Here is a 12,880-nt window from a genome sequence, read left to right as displayed (position 1 = left end):
TGTATTGAAGTCAATGGCACCGCAGCCATGCCCCCCGCCCACAGTGCGATCGCCCGCACCCGGAACGCAGGCACATTAGTGCCTGCATTGGGGTCCAGTGCGATCTGCAAAAATAGTGCTTGCAGCATTTTTCCGGATCGCACTGGACTGGAACGCAGGCACTAATGTGCCTGGGTTCCGGGTGCAGGTGATCGCACTGTGGGGGGCTGCCTGCAGTGCCTGGATGCGGTGCCATTGACTTCAATGCCCCACCACGCCCCCTCCCGCTCCTAAATGCAGGTGTTTTTTCGAAAAATTGTGGGCGCCCCTGATCTAGGACAACATAGCTGAACCGGAAAGTGAGCTGAATTGGAGAATTTTTCCAAATCAGCTATGTTGTCCTAGATTGCTCACTTCTCCTGCCTCCTCCAAAATCTTCACCCTTTTGTGAATAACCCTGTAAATAATTCCTGGTGATCCTGTCATTAAGGTCCTGGTTCAGACACTTCCCGTTATAGGGTGACAACCCACTGCTTCTGTCTCTGTAATGTTCTCCTGCATTGTGTGGGCTTCAGCTGCCATTGTGATGTGCTGGCCTTCTGGTGTGTCCCTGTGCCTTTAAGGAGGACCTCCTGGCAAACCTGCACCCAATTCATCCTTTGCTTTATAAACTCCAAGATGGAGGCTCTCATAGATTAGAGTTAGGACTTCACTACACAGAGGGGCCCTGGCGAGGCAGTGCGACTTCCACATATATTCCAAAAGTTGTGCAACTAAAACCTCTGTTTTTAACCCTAATAGTTGGACCGTATCATTTGTTTTTTTTCTTGAGGGCTGGCGGGTGAGTGTGCTGGGAAATATTTGCTTTTGTACTATGTAAAGCCCTTCCATGTGCACCTTACTTTAAAGCCAGTTATAAATTGATGAGTGTGTTTGCCATTTGTTTCACTGTTGCATTGTCATCTCGTCACAATGGCTTCCAACAGAGACTACAAGTGGTCATTTCAATGTACATTATGCAGCCATTGCAGGAGTGCTTGTATGTAGGCATGCATGTAGGGAGACATTGGCTGCAAGAGATCAGCAGCACTGAGAGGCTACAAAGGATGAAAAGAGGTGACAATGGTATTTCACACAAAAAAAAAGTGGCAATTGTTTATGATTTAAAAATTGATGTCAGTTAGGGTTAAACATATACCTAAAGAACATAAATCATTGTCTGGTATGTTACAAAGTACAAACAAAGAAATAATTAGTGACACATTTATTAATGATTTCTTAAGCTTGTGTAAGTACATAGAGTGCTTTTGTCCTGGTCACATATTTACTTACATATGCTAGAAAGGAGTGCCAGCATTATCACTCATACATATCTGTGTCCCTGATATGTAAGTGACATTGCTATTTTCTGGGAGCTGGGTCAGCACTTGTTAAATGGCTAATGAATAACAGAATATATTTCTTGTATAAACTGTCTTAGTCCTGAAGAAAAAAAAGAAACGGAGTATTTGCTCTAGGTCTAGTGAGTTTAGCCTTAAAGAACATCTAAACCCAAAACAAAAAATTTAATATACTGCAGATTACCAATCAATTACTGTGGCGTCTGCATTCGTTTTATTTTTTTAGGCTTTTTTCCCTTTATCTTCACCTGGTGATCTGGCCAGTATGAGGGGACCCACTAGACAACAAGGAATTGAAACATGAAAAAAAATAAGAACAGATGTGGACACAATCTGTGCCTCTCTTATATACAAAGAAAAAGAAAGGAAGGTTTAATGTCACTTTAATTATCAGTGTGGTAAAGGGGGTCCACCGTTCACCACTGTATCTCAACAATGAAACAAGTAATAAAGGCGGAGCAAAGTCTCCTGGGGGAAAGGGGCAAAACAATGATAGTGAGACTTCTTTAACCGCTTGAAGACCAGGTGTTTAGATCCCCTACCTGGCCAGGCCATTTTTCAGTGTTCAGCGCTGCGGTACTTTGACTGACATTTATTCCGTCACGCAACGCTGTACTCCCCCACAGTGCTAATGTAAGGACTTACCTTAAAGGATGTCTCTTAATCCGATCATCTTCTTCTTTCCTGTAGTTTTCAGCTGTCCCTCCAGCGCTATTGCGGGTCTCCGATCCAGCGCTGACTCCTCTGTCCTCCTCTTCTCTGCTGTCCCACGGTGTCTGTGCGGGTGCACGCTGCTCCATAGACTTACCTTGTGTCTGTCCTCGTCTCCCGGCCGAACATCTGAACTGCGCATGCGCCCGCCCCAAGATCCTTTGCGGCTGCCCAAGAAATGTCCAGATGTTCGGACGGGAGCGTGCGGCGGAGACACAGGTAAGTATTAACCCTTTGAAAAAGGTTTTTTTTTAAAAAAAATCTTCTTGCATATATCTACTAACCTTATCAGTGATGTGCCTGCTTAGCAAGATCCATACTGCAGCTCCTCCTTTAGGACACTGGACTTCAAGTCTGTACTGAGGATTGTTTGCAAGACTGTAAGCGTCTTTCACTGGGCCCTGCTTTGCATCCCATGTACTGAAAAAAAGGAAGGAAAAAACATACACAATCAACAAATTACTGTAACATACTGTACATGGACATGGGTCTCCAGACAGGAGAAATTATCTGGAAAGTATAAACAACTTGTATGCTCCCCAGTTCACTTGTTCCTGGGTATAGCTGCATTTACATGCATTTAGCTGCGTTAAACCAGGGTAAACGGTCCCAGGGCACAGAAAATTCTTGCTTGTGTAGGTACAGCTAGATTGAATGCATGTAGATGCTGCTGAGTGTCTATGTGGCCATTCAGCCACAGCAAAGCATTACAGGTGCATTTAGAAATGAGCTCCAAATGCACCCGAGCGCATGTATTTAAACTTCGGTGTACATGGGACCTTAAAAAGCTACAATGTGAATTAACTTTAACTCATACTGCATACCAGATGGAAGGTTTCCAAAAAACAAGATGGAAGCATCATTTGACTCCTCAGCCAAGGGTAAGAGAACACTGGTGTCGGTGAAACACATTAAGGGCACATTGAGTGTTATGGTGCCCAAAAAGTGGATTTATATCCTTTGTGGCAAATGAGAAATATATTTACGTGAAAGTTTTTGTGCCTGGGGTTCAGATTTAAATTGGGCATACACTGTTAGAATTTTGTTTTACAGGTGTCAGCTGAAATTCTAACATTGGGTGGCTCTACTGGCTCGACAAGAGTTGATTACTTACTCGACTTTTGTTGAAAGAGTCGGGCTGAAAATGTATGACCGAACAGTGACTGCAGCCAATTGGGGTATTCTGACATAAAGAGGTGCTGGCTGTCAGAATACATTAGCCCAGTGGTGGAGACTGAATGCTGAGTAGCAGAATTCCTGTGGCTATAAAAAAATACTGAAATGACAAACCTGTGGATACATGTTGATTCTTTGAAGAGGCTTGGGTTCCAGCTTAAATAGATGACATCATAGTACTGACACAGATCTTCCCATGTAATCCAGAAGATACCTATGAATGAAGATAGGTATTCATTCACATATTATATTCATGAAGATATATTAGTGAGTATCCTAGATCTCTATCTTAAAATGTTTCATCATTTAAAACTTCTTCTTGTCCAATAGCCACAACAGGAAGTGACCTAGTGGTCAGCAAGGACACTGCAACGAGTGTCCCTGTTGGAAGATTTCCCATCTATTCCTGTTCTGATGATAACCAAAAATCTGGTTATCTTTATTTCACTCTTACTTTCAGTGATAACGGTCACCAGGACAAATAGTGAGAATGAATCTCCAGAAAAGAGACAAACAGCAATAAAAAGCGGACATGCACTGATCCCTCTCCACTCTATCCAAAAACAAAGTGTGGCTTCAGTTGCACTTTAACTAGCTGTAGTGTGTCTATGTGTGGTAGGGACATTAGACTATGAGCTCATTTAGGCCAGGTTCACACATGGGCGTTTTACAGCGCTGATCGACGCGCTGTAAAACGCCCAGCAAGTGAAATCCCATACTTTCCTATGGGCATGGTTCCCACCTGGGCGTATTGCAGCGCGTAGGAACGCGCTGAAAAACGCCCTATGCCCAAAGAAGTACAGGAGCTTCTTTGGGGCGTTTTTCCGCGCGTTTCCATTGGTATTCCCGAGTGTGGATCGGGGTTAACAAAGCGGTAACCCCGAGCCACACGCGGGAATACAGCGTACTTGTCCGCGATCCCCGCTGTGTCCTCCGGTGGCTGCCGACTTCCGGGTTCCGTCCCTTGCAAGCGGCCGCGTCGCAGGGAGGTGGAACCGACGGGAAGTTTGAAAGTGAAAAAAAAAAAAATGTTTAAATAGAGACAATAAGGAAAAAAAAATCATACCGTCAGTGAAACGCGTGCTTCACTGAACGGAAAAATGTACTAAAAAACGCGAAAAAAACTAACTGAAAAAATACGCCCAGGTGTGAACCCAGCCTTAGGGTACAGGTACTGAAATGAATGTATCTATGGGTTCTGTGCTGTGTGATGTGCTGGTTATAAACAAAATTGTAAAAGAAAAGACAAGATGCAATTTACCATTGTCAATTTTCTGGGCTGTCCGTGGATCAAAATTCAAGTATTTCTGCAGCTCTGGGGTCCAGCTCCTCTCGTCCTTCTCACAAAAACGGCCTTTCCACCTTAAATGACTCCAGGGGTTCTTCAACTGCAGGAACCTCAACGTCTGGAAAGCAACACAGGAAATAAGTACAAACTTATGTGCAGCAGCTCCTCATTTAGTGCAACAATAATTATGTAAAGCGGTTTGTGTTGTATATAAATCCAGGCTCATTGCAGACATTTCTCAATCTAAAGCAATACAATGTACAGTAGGAAACAGCTATTGTTAAAGTGCTCTGCCACTTGTGCAGCCAAATTGGGATAACACCTATTTAATATTTGTTACATGTTCCCATACAGAGGAGCAGCGCTGTCACCCTAGACTACTCGCCTTATTTGGACTGCAAACACCTTCCCCTCACCTCTCCATTACATAAGAAGAAGGTGTTTTGTAGTTTACAGAAGATAGCTGGGAAAACTAACACTGTTTGAGAAGTCGATCTAGTGGTTCTCAACCTGTGTGACCTCAGGACCCACATGTGTCCTTAGTCATTAAGTCGCGACCCAGGTCGCACTGCAATAGAACGCACGGCATTAGGGTACCGTACATTCCGTTGCAGGTGTACGTACTGTGGGTGGGAGGTGCGTTTGGGGAAACATTTAAATGAATGGCAACGCAACACACCTCCCACACCAGAATGCACGGTAGGTGTGATTGCGTGGTAAGGTGCGTTAATCGTGCGGTACTATGCTATTAATGCACTGTACTAGTGTGAACGAGCCCTCAAAAACACTGACAGACACACAACCACAGACATTCTCATACACACTCCAAATTTTTTTTAATTAAATGCCTTTAAGGTCCACCTATAAGCAATGCACGTATGGATGGAGGTCTCTCACCGCCATTGCCCCATCCCATCCCGCCTCAAGCTTACACTTGGTGCTGGGCAGCATATTTTAAATGGCTGCTTGGCGTGAGAACTGACTGCTGTGCTAGGGGGAGGCAGAGGAGCCTCTTACCTAGAAAAGTGGAAGGCATGCGGTGACCCACTGAACATGTGGTCGCGACCCACTTTTGGGTCACGACCCACCAGTTGAGAACCAAGGATCCAGAGCACAGGAAGGTACTGGCATTATCAGCAGATATTTTTCTATACTTGCTGAAAATGTTCTGAGCCTGTAAAAAGAAAACGAATGAAGCCACCATATCTATGGACTGCTAAGCTGCATTACACAGTATTACATTACTCATGCGTTTAGATATACTTTAAAGCAGTGGTTCTCAACCTGTGTAACCTCAGGACCCACATTTGTCCTTGGTCACTAAGTCGCGGCCCAAGTCACGCTGCGATGGAACGCACGGCAGTGTGGTCTACTGTGCTGTGATTTAGCTCCTTCCATATGTGCATTGCTTGTACAGCTCCCATGTGCGCCTGTAGAGTTGCTGGGAGCCAGAATGTGATGTCACTCCAGTCCAGGCACCTCTACAAGACGTGCGAGAGAGCTATAAGCAATGCATGTAAGGATGGAGCTCCCTCGCGGCCATACCCCCAGCCCACCCCACCTCAAGTCGACATTTGGCGCCGAGCAGCATATTTTGAATGGCTGCTCGGTGTAAGAATGGACAGTGCTGCGCTAGGGGGAAGCCGAGTAGCCACTCACCTAGAAAAATGGAAGGCATGTGGCGACCCACTGAACAAGGAGTAGCGACCCACTTTTGGGTCATGACCCACCAGTTGAGAACCAAGGCTTTAAAGCAAATGTAACATGTGAGCAAAGATCAATAACAATCAAGGGATCATTTATTTGCTAAATACACGCTGCAATTGCAGAGTAATCGACAACTGAAAATCACTTTTGCTAAAAACAGCAGCATGGTATTGAAACTTTTACACTGCAGAGATGTAATCTGGCTGTGACCAGCCTGGAATGTAGTAGTATTGTATGGTCCCCAACATTTAGTGATCATTGATTTCGTCTAATAAGTGTATTGCTATATAACAAAACACGTTTTCTAGGTAACAGATTTATTTGAAAGAAAAGTGAGAGGTAGGTAAGGTGTTTGAGGATACAGGTCATCCTGGCTACTCAGCAGCCGCTTGCCGACTCTGCATACATAATGTGATCTTTCCTTCAAATCAAGAGTAGCAGATTCAAATATCAACAATGTCGCTGGTTGACCTGGAAATCCATCAGAGCCCCTCCTAAACTTCTCATTTTGCAGAACACGGATTAAGAATCTACAGTATTTCTCCTCACTGCAACTCATCTCTAATTTTAAACATTTTCCTGCAAGTGAAGCAGCAGCTCAAAGCAGAACTCCGGGCAAAATTTGTATTAAACCTTGCAGGTGGGGCTATCCCCTGCACTGCAAGGTTTAACTGCTCCTTAACTGCTCGATCCTCTGTCCTCTGGCTTGCTCTTAAACCAGTCTTTTCTACCTTGCTTCCCCTCTGCTGCAGCAGTCTAAGGTCCGTGAGTCATCATGTTCTATACACAGAGGGGAATTTATCAAAACTGGAGCAGACAGAATCTGGAGCAGCTGTGTATGGCAACCAATCAGCTTCTCTATGTTATTTTCAAAGCTTATTCGAACAAACTGAACAAACAAACTGATTGTTTGCTATGGGCAACTGCTCCAGGCTCTGTCTGCTCCTGTTTTGATAAATTCCCCCCACAGTATATAGAACATGAGGATGCCGAGGGACATAACATCACTGCAGTGTCGGAGGGGACAGGCTGGAAGGAGTATTGTCACAGCTGGCTGACTCGAAAGATCATGTATAACTTTGTTATTTTTCTCCCTAGACCAAAATGAGCAGTTAACCCTTACAGTGCGGGGGTAACTTAGAGTTCTTCTTTAAGCCAGGCACCTTAGCAATCACCTCCAGTAAACACATCTGATATCATGCCATCCAGAAGCAATAACACTCTACTCTGGTAACTGAAATGTGCTGCTTTACAATTGGTCACTGGAATGGATGAATTTAAAATAAAAGTGCCCCAGCTGAGTTATTGGTCTTGTTTATTCCTACAGCTCAGATTTATAACCTGGGGCTGGACATATCCCAGGAGCCAGGTCGCCAGTGGTCCTTAAGAATTACAGCGGTGCCTAACTTAGTTGTTGTAATTGGAGCCAACTACTATAAGAAATCTTCCTGGCTCCTGGATTGGACACAATGACTCCTGAAGTCCATATTAATGTGTCCACCCCTGTCATAACCTATAGATTACAAAGCACTTTTGTCACCTTTAATATCAGATTCTAAGCCAAATATGTGAGGGCTTCATTAGCTTTAATCAATAAAAAGGTCTCATTCTTAAGTGCAATAACCCTGTGCACCCAATCAGAATTGCTGCAGCCAGACCAGCACAAGATTCAATCTAACTGGATGCTATGCGTTAGTGCAGTTCTGAATTAACACTGTTTATTGAATTAGATGTGTGTATTAGTAAGATTCCAATGGGAAATGTTGCCACTGGAGATAAGAAAATGGTAAAATAAATCGAATGTGTTGCTATGGACAGTACAGACATGTTTTAAGCATCAGGTCTAGTATATCTTTTGTTGGGTTCTCATGCTGGCCTACCAACTTTGCTAATGCATGGTTAAAATAAGTCTTCTATACCAAATGCGTTTCCTGCGAGAAACAATAGATGCTACAAACAAATATGTAAGGAAACAAAGGCATAAGAGCGCCTCCTAGTGCAGAAATCTTTATTAATGTATATTAAAAAAGGAAAATTGTACTCACAAACGTAAGTGTATAAAGTAGGGATGCACCAATACCGTTTTTTTGGTAACGAGTACGAATACCAATATTTATCTTTTGGTACTGATACCGGTACTTCCGCTAACATGGAGCCAGCTTTTCGGGTAATCAAGAAGCCAGGTGGCGTGTCATTACTCACTGCCCAGCTTCTTGATTGGCTGGGAAGCTAGCTCCATGCTGTTAGGTCGGCCTGATCCTGATTGGCCAGGAAGACAGCTTCCCAGTCAATTAGCATCGAGCCGGCTGTTTGGTTGGCCATCCGGCTTCCTGATTGCCTGGGAAGCCGGCTCCATGCTGTTTGGCCAGCTCGATGCTGATATCGGTGTCTCCCTAGTATAAAGGATCTTCAGAATGGCACAATGATTGTATCCAAATACCAGGAAATGCTGAAGAGCTAGTGGAATGTGAAGGCTGCAGATCTGTATATCATAGGGATAGATTGGTATGTCACCAGCGTCTCTGCACGTACTGCCCACAGACACTGCTGATATACCAATCTGCAGCCTTTACATGCCACTAGCTCTTCGGCTCTTCCTGGTTTTTAGATACAATCATTGTGCATTGTGAAGATCCGTTTTACACTTATGTTTGCGAGTACAATTTTACTTATTTAATATACAGTAATAAAGACTTCTGCACTAGGATGCCCTCTTTTGCCTTTGTTTCTTTGCATTAGATGTCCTGTCGGTACCCTGACTGAAGAGGAGCTGCCTCCCTATGGAATACTTCATGTGTTTGTGGGCCTGGCTATAGGTGTTTTCTGGCACTGATGGACAAACATTTATTTTTAAACAGATATGTAATTCAAACCTTGTATTCCCTAATGTCCAAGACGGCATATGCATGTGTAGGGACCAAGCCCCATTTGTCCCCTTCTTCTTCAGTCATCACTCCTGTAGCTGTAGTAATAAGTGCATCACCTTTGTGAAATCTAGAAAGAACACAGAATAGTTTACCATAGGAATAGAGATGAGTGTGTATTTTTGAAACAAAACTATATAGAAAAACATTGTTCCTGAAAAAACAAAAGAATAAATCTCACTGGCTACTTAAAGAATAGGTGAACTTTTTTTGCACCCCTCCCCTGACCTAAAACGATCCCACCCTCACCCTCTGTAGATCTGTAGGTATTGAGATCTGAGGGCTGCTGCTCTGTTGTTTGTTGACATCCAGCACTGCAAGTGTCACTCTCCTGGTTGTGTTTGTCTGCTGGCTGGGAGATGGCCGCATAGGAATCTATGGGGCTGTAATGTGCAGGTGCAGCCAGTAGAGGGAGCATTGCAGTGCAATTGTAATTTACATAGAGCACAGAGGTGGTCATTTCCATGAGGTCAATGACGATATGAAGAGGAAATCTAACAAAAAAAAACTAATTTCTGTGGTTATGTAGAACAATTGCATTTGCCTGCTTCATGTATACTTGCTCTACATTACTGGCATATGGTTTTTTTTTTTTTTTTAAATACCTCAACAAAAAGGTGGAAATGGGCTTTAAGCACTTTTCACATTTGTTTTGCATTACAGTGGAACTCCAAACAAAATGAGCCAGGAAGGTAAAGAACCTCTTAGGGTTCTATGTCCTCATGGCGCAGCACAGTAAAGTCTTCTTAGAACAGAAGGTATTCACATGTCTCATTCCATCACATATCCCAAAAATAAGAGGATAATAATTTCAGGACAGTGGGAAGAGCCATGCAATTTTTGGTGGGAGGGATATGTAACGGAATAACATGTGAATACCTTCTGATTTAAGAAGGCTCTACAGTGCTGTGCATGGATTAGAGTGAGGGCTTTGTGATTGCTTTAGTCCCTTCTCGCATAACCTGTATGGTTATATTATATCTGTGTCCTTATTGGTAAGACTTCCAACCACTTCCGAGCACTGTGTTACAAAGGACACATACTGCAACTAAAAACCTACAAAGATTTACCGCTTCCTCATTTTGCTAATAAAAGTGCTTTTATTACTGTCTGCGTCCTTGTTAAAGAGATTCTACTCATTTCTTGTCTCAGTCACAAGACAGAAAGTCAACTGGACACAGACAGTACAGCAATACAAAAGTGAAGACTAAAAAAAGAGTTTACTACACCAGTCACAGTCACTATACCAGCCAAAATCAGAGCACCTGATGTAACCTTGGCTTGGTCTTGTGTGGCCCTGGTTGACATGTATGTACATATACTGTCTCTGTATGATTTCCTATGTTAATTTTTATTAATAAACATTGTGATTACCCGATTATGATATATTTTATGCACCATGTGTCATTGTTCATTACTGACTTTGGTTATTATCATACTTTTACCTGTGCAAATGAAATCCTGTCATAAACAAATAAGGTATGTATTACTGCTTATTCCTCTACTCCTAGCCTTACAAGCATGTATTCCTTGCAGTGCAGAGAGGCTCCACTATTGGGGTATTTATTTCTGGTGCCTGGAGTCGGCCTTTAAAAGGAAAGAGAGCAGTTGCACTAAGAGCAAGTGGCAAATTTCACAAATCTCAATAAAAATCCAATACTTGCCCTAAAAGAAAATAAACTATACCCCTTAAAGGTAGCCTGTCATAAGAGGAGCTGGAGGCTGGCACAGCTTCTGAAATTTTAGTTGCCTGCCCATGGCGCAGACTACTATTCAATACTCTTCAGCAATCTGAAACAAGTACAAAGACTTTCCCCAATTTGCGAGAATCAGAAAGAATTAAATCCTGGGCAACTTTCATTTCCAGAAGCATATCAGCAATGGCGGCCACCATATTCTATTAATGGCAGGTTTACTTTAAGTGCAAACGTTTATTTACATTATCAGTCACAAGTAAAGCTGGTTTTATATTATCCGAATTTCAACCAGTTCTTCAGAAAACGGTCAAAATTCACACAGTGGGCGCCGCTGCCGGCGCCACTCGATCAGCTGATTGAAGGAGACGGTCGGAAAATCTTTCAACAAACAAAGCCGACATTCAGGTATTCTGACAGCAGCCGGCGGCCACTGTCAGAATACAAAAATAAAAAACCAAGCAGGGATTCTTAGATTAATGCGCTTGTTGCATTGATGGGGGAATCTATTCTATTATTTTCGTTCAGCCTGCGAGTTAAACGAAAAAAATGGAACAGGGTATGGCCAGCTTAAGGCTACAAGGAGTTCCCCAAGTAAGATATGGTGGAAAAGGGTTTACCCTCACAACAAAAGCCATCACGTTCGTCCTTATCTAATTCAGGTTTTAACTTTAATGCACGTATTGTATCTGTAATAACTATAAAGTTCTCTAATAGTTGGAACTGTAATGCAGATGTACTATATTCTGCAGACACACAAACATGTAGACTATATATACACTTAGACGAGGGTTATACCTTTGGTAGAGCATTCTAAAAGTGCTTTCTTTATCAAAGGCCTGGTTGCCTGAGTGCATAGCAATCCTCTCTGGTATCCATCCAGTCAGTGCATGTAAGTCGATATTCTGCAAGGAAGATATAGTACAGAGGTACATTCACCCAATGATTCTCATACTTCAAGGGCTTTTCACCCTAAGAAAACATACATAACAGATGGGTACAAGAACTACTTTATCAATATTAATTCACAATGTTTAGCTTCCTTCACTCATTCACAGCATTGCTTGACAAAGCAGAAAGATAAAAACAGCATATTTCAGAAATTCTGCAGGAGACAATGGGGGAGCTAAAGACACAATCAGGCAATTACACTAGTATTAAAAGTATATTTTATATCATGAAAAGAGAAATATAGCCAAACCTTTTTTTTGGCTACAGTTCTCTTTTGGGTCACATTTACTAGTATCCACCTGTGACCCAAACTCAGCAAATAGTATGCTATTGCCCACTATATGCTGACAGTGCGTAGCTGCTCTACAGCTGGGAAAGAGCCCAGGAATATACTCGGGATGCACCCCACTGCCTGATTGACAGCTGGCTCTGCCTCTCTAGAGCCAGAGCCAGCCCCCTCCCGCCTGTCCCTCCAATGAGCGCTGGAGGAACAGAGAGGAGGGGGGAATCCCTGCGGGGAATGGTGACTGACATTCACTGCTCTCTGCAGAAAGAAGCCATGAGCTGAGCGATCAGCAGTTTGGGATTGCTCAGTTCTCGATCAATAGAGCCGACATGTGACAGCTGCAGTGTCACATGCTGGCTCCAATTTTTGGGAAGAGTATATTCTACTTTCCCAATAGTTCTCCCTTAAGGCCCTGTTCACGCCTTTGCATTTTAGCATGTGTCAAAGGAACATGTTAATCAATGAGCCTGTACACATCTATGCACTACGCTGCATTTAGAAAAATGAGGCATGCCCATTTTTCTCTGCATTTTTATGTGCTGTGAGCCCACAGAAGTGTATAGCAACATATGAAAATGCATGTACATTGCATTTTCATGTGTTGCCAGCCCTTGGTAAGAAACTTCCCCCTTGGATACCTGGCATGTGCTCACATACTGCTCCAAGCAAGATGGATGCTGGAGAATCTCTGTATGACACACAAGCTCTCTGCAAGAAGGTTTGCAGCCTTCCCCTTCTGCATGATCTCTGCCACTGTCACTACA

The 12,880-nt window shown here is 43.2% G+C and overlaps 1 protein-coding gene across 1 annotated transcript in view; it reads right to left on the bottom strand.

Moving 5' to 3' along the window:
* CAPN7 (calpain 7) overlaps positions 1–12,880 on the bottom strand; it is a 63,127-nt gene that overhangs the window by 14,441 nt on the left and 35,806 nt on the right. The window contains exons 11-15 of the mRNA XM_018562758.1: positions 11,678–11,784; positions 9,135–9,255; positions 4,528–4,672; positions 3,381–3,480; positions 2,375–2,510 (exon numbers count right to left, since the gene is read on the bottom strand). Coding sequence (XP_018418260.1) covers positions 2,375–2,510; positions 3,381–3,480; positions 4,528–4,672; positions 9,135–9,255; positions 11,678–11,784 — 609 coding nt within the window. The remainder of the gene's footprint in view (positions 1–2,374; positions 2,511–3,380; positions 3,481–4,527; positions 4,673–9,134; positions 9,256–11,677; positions 11,785–12,880) is intronic.

Source organism: Nanorana parkeri, unplaced genomic scaffold, assembly GCF_000935625.1.
Source record: "Nanorana parkeri isolate BGI_ZX_2015 unplaced genomic scaffold, ASM93562v1 scaffold597, whole genome shotgun sequence".
NCBI lineage: Eukaryota > Metazoa > Chordata > Amphibia > Anura > Dicroglossidae > Nanorana > Nanorana parkeri.
Note: the sequence above shows the minus strand (reverse complement) of the source record. Positions and strands in the feature narration are given on the sequence as shown.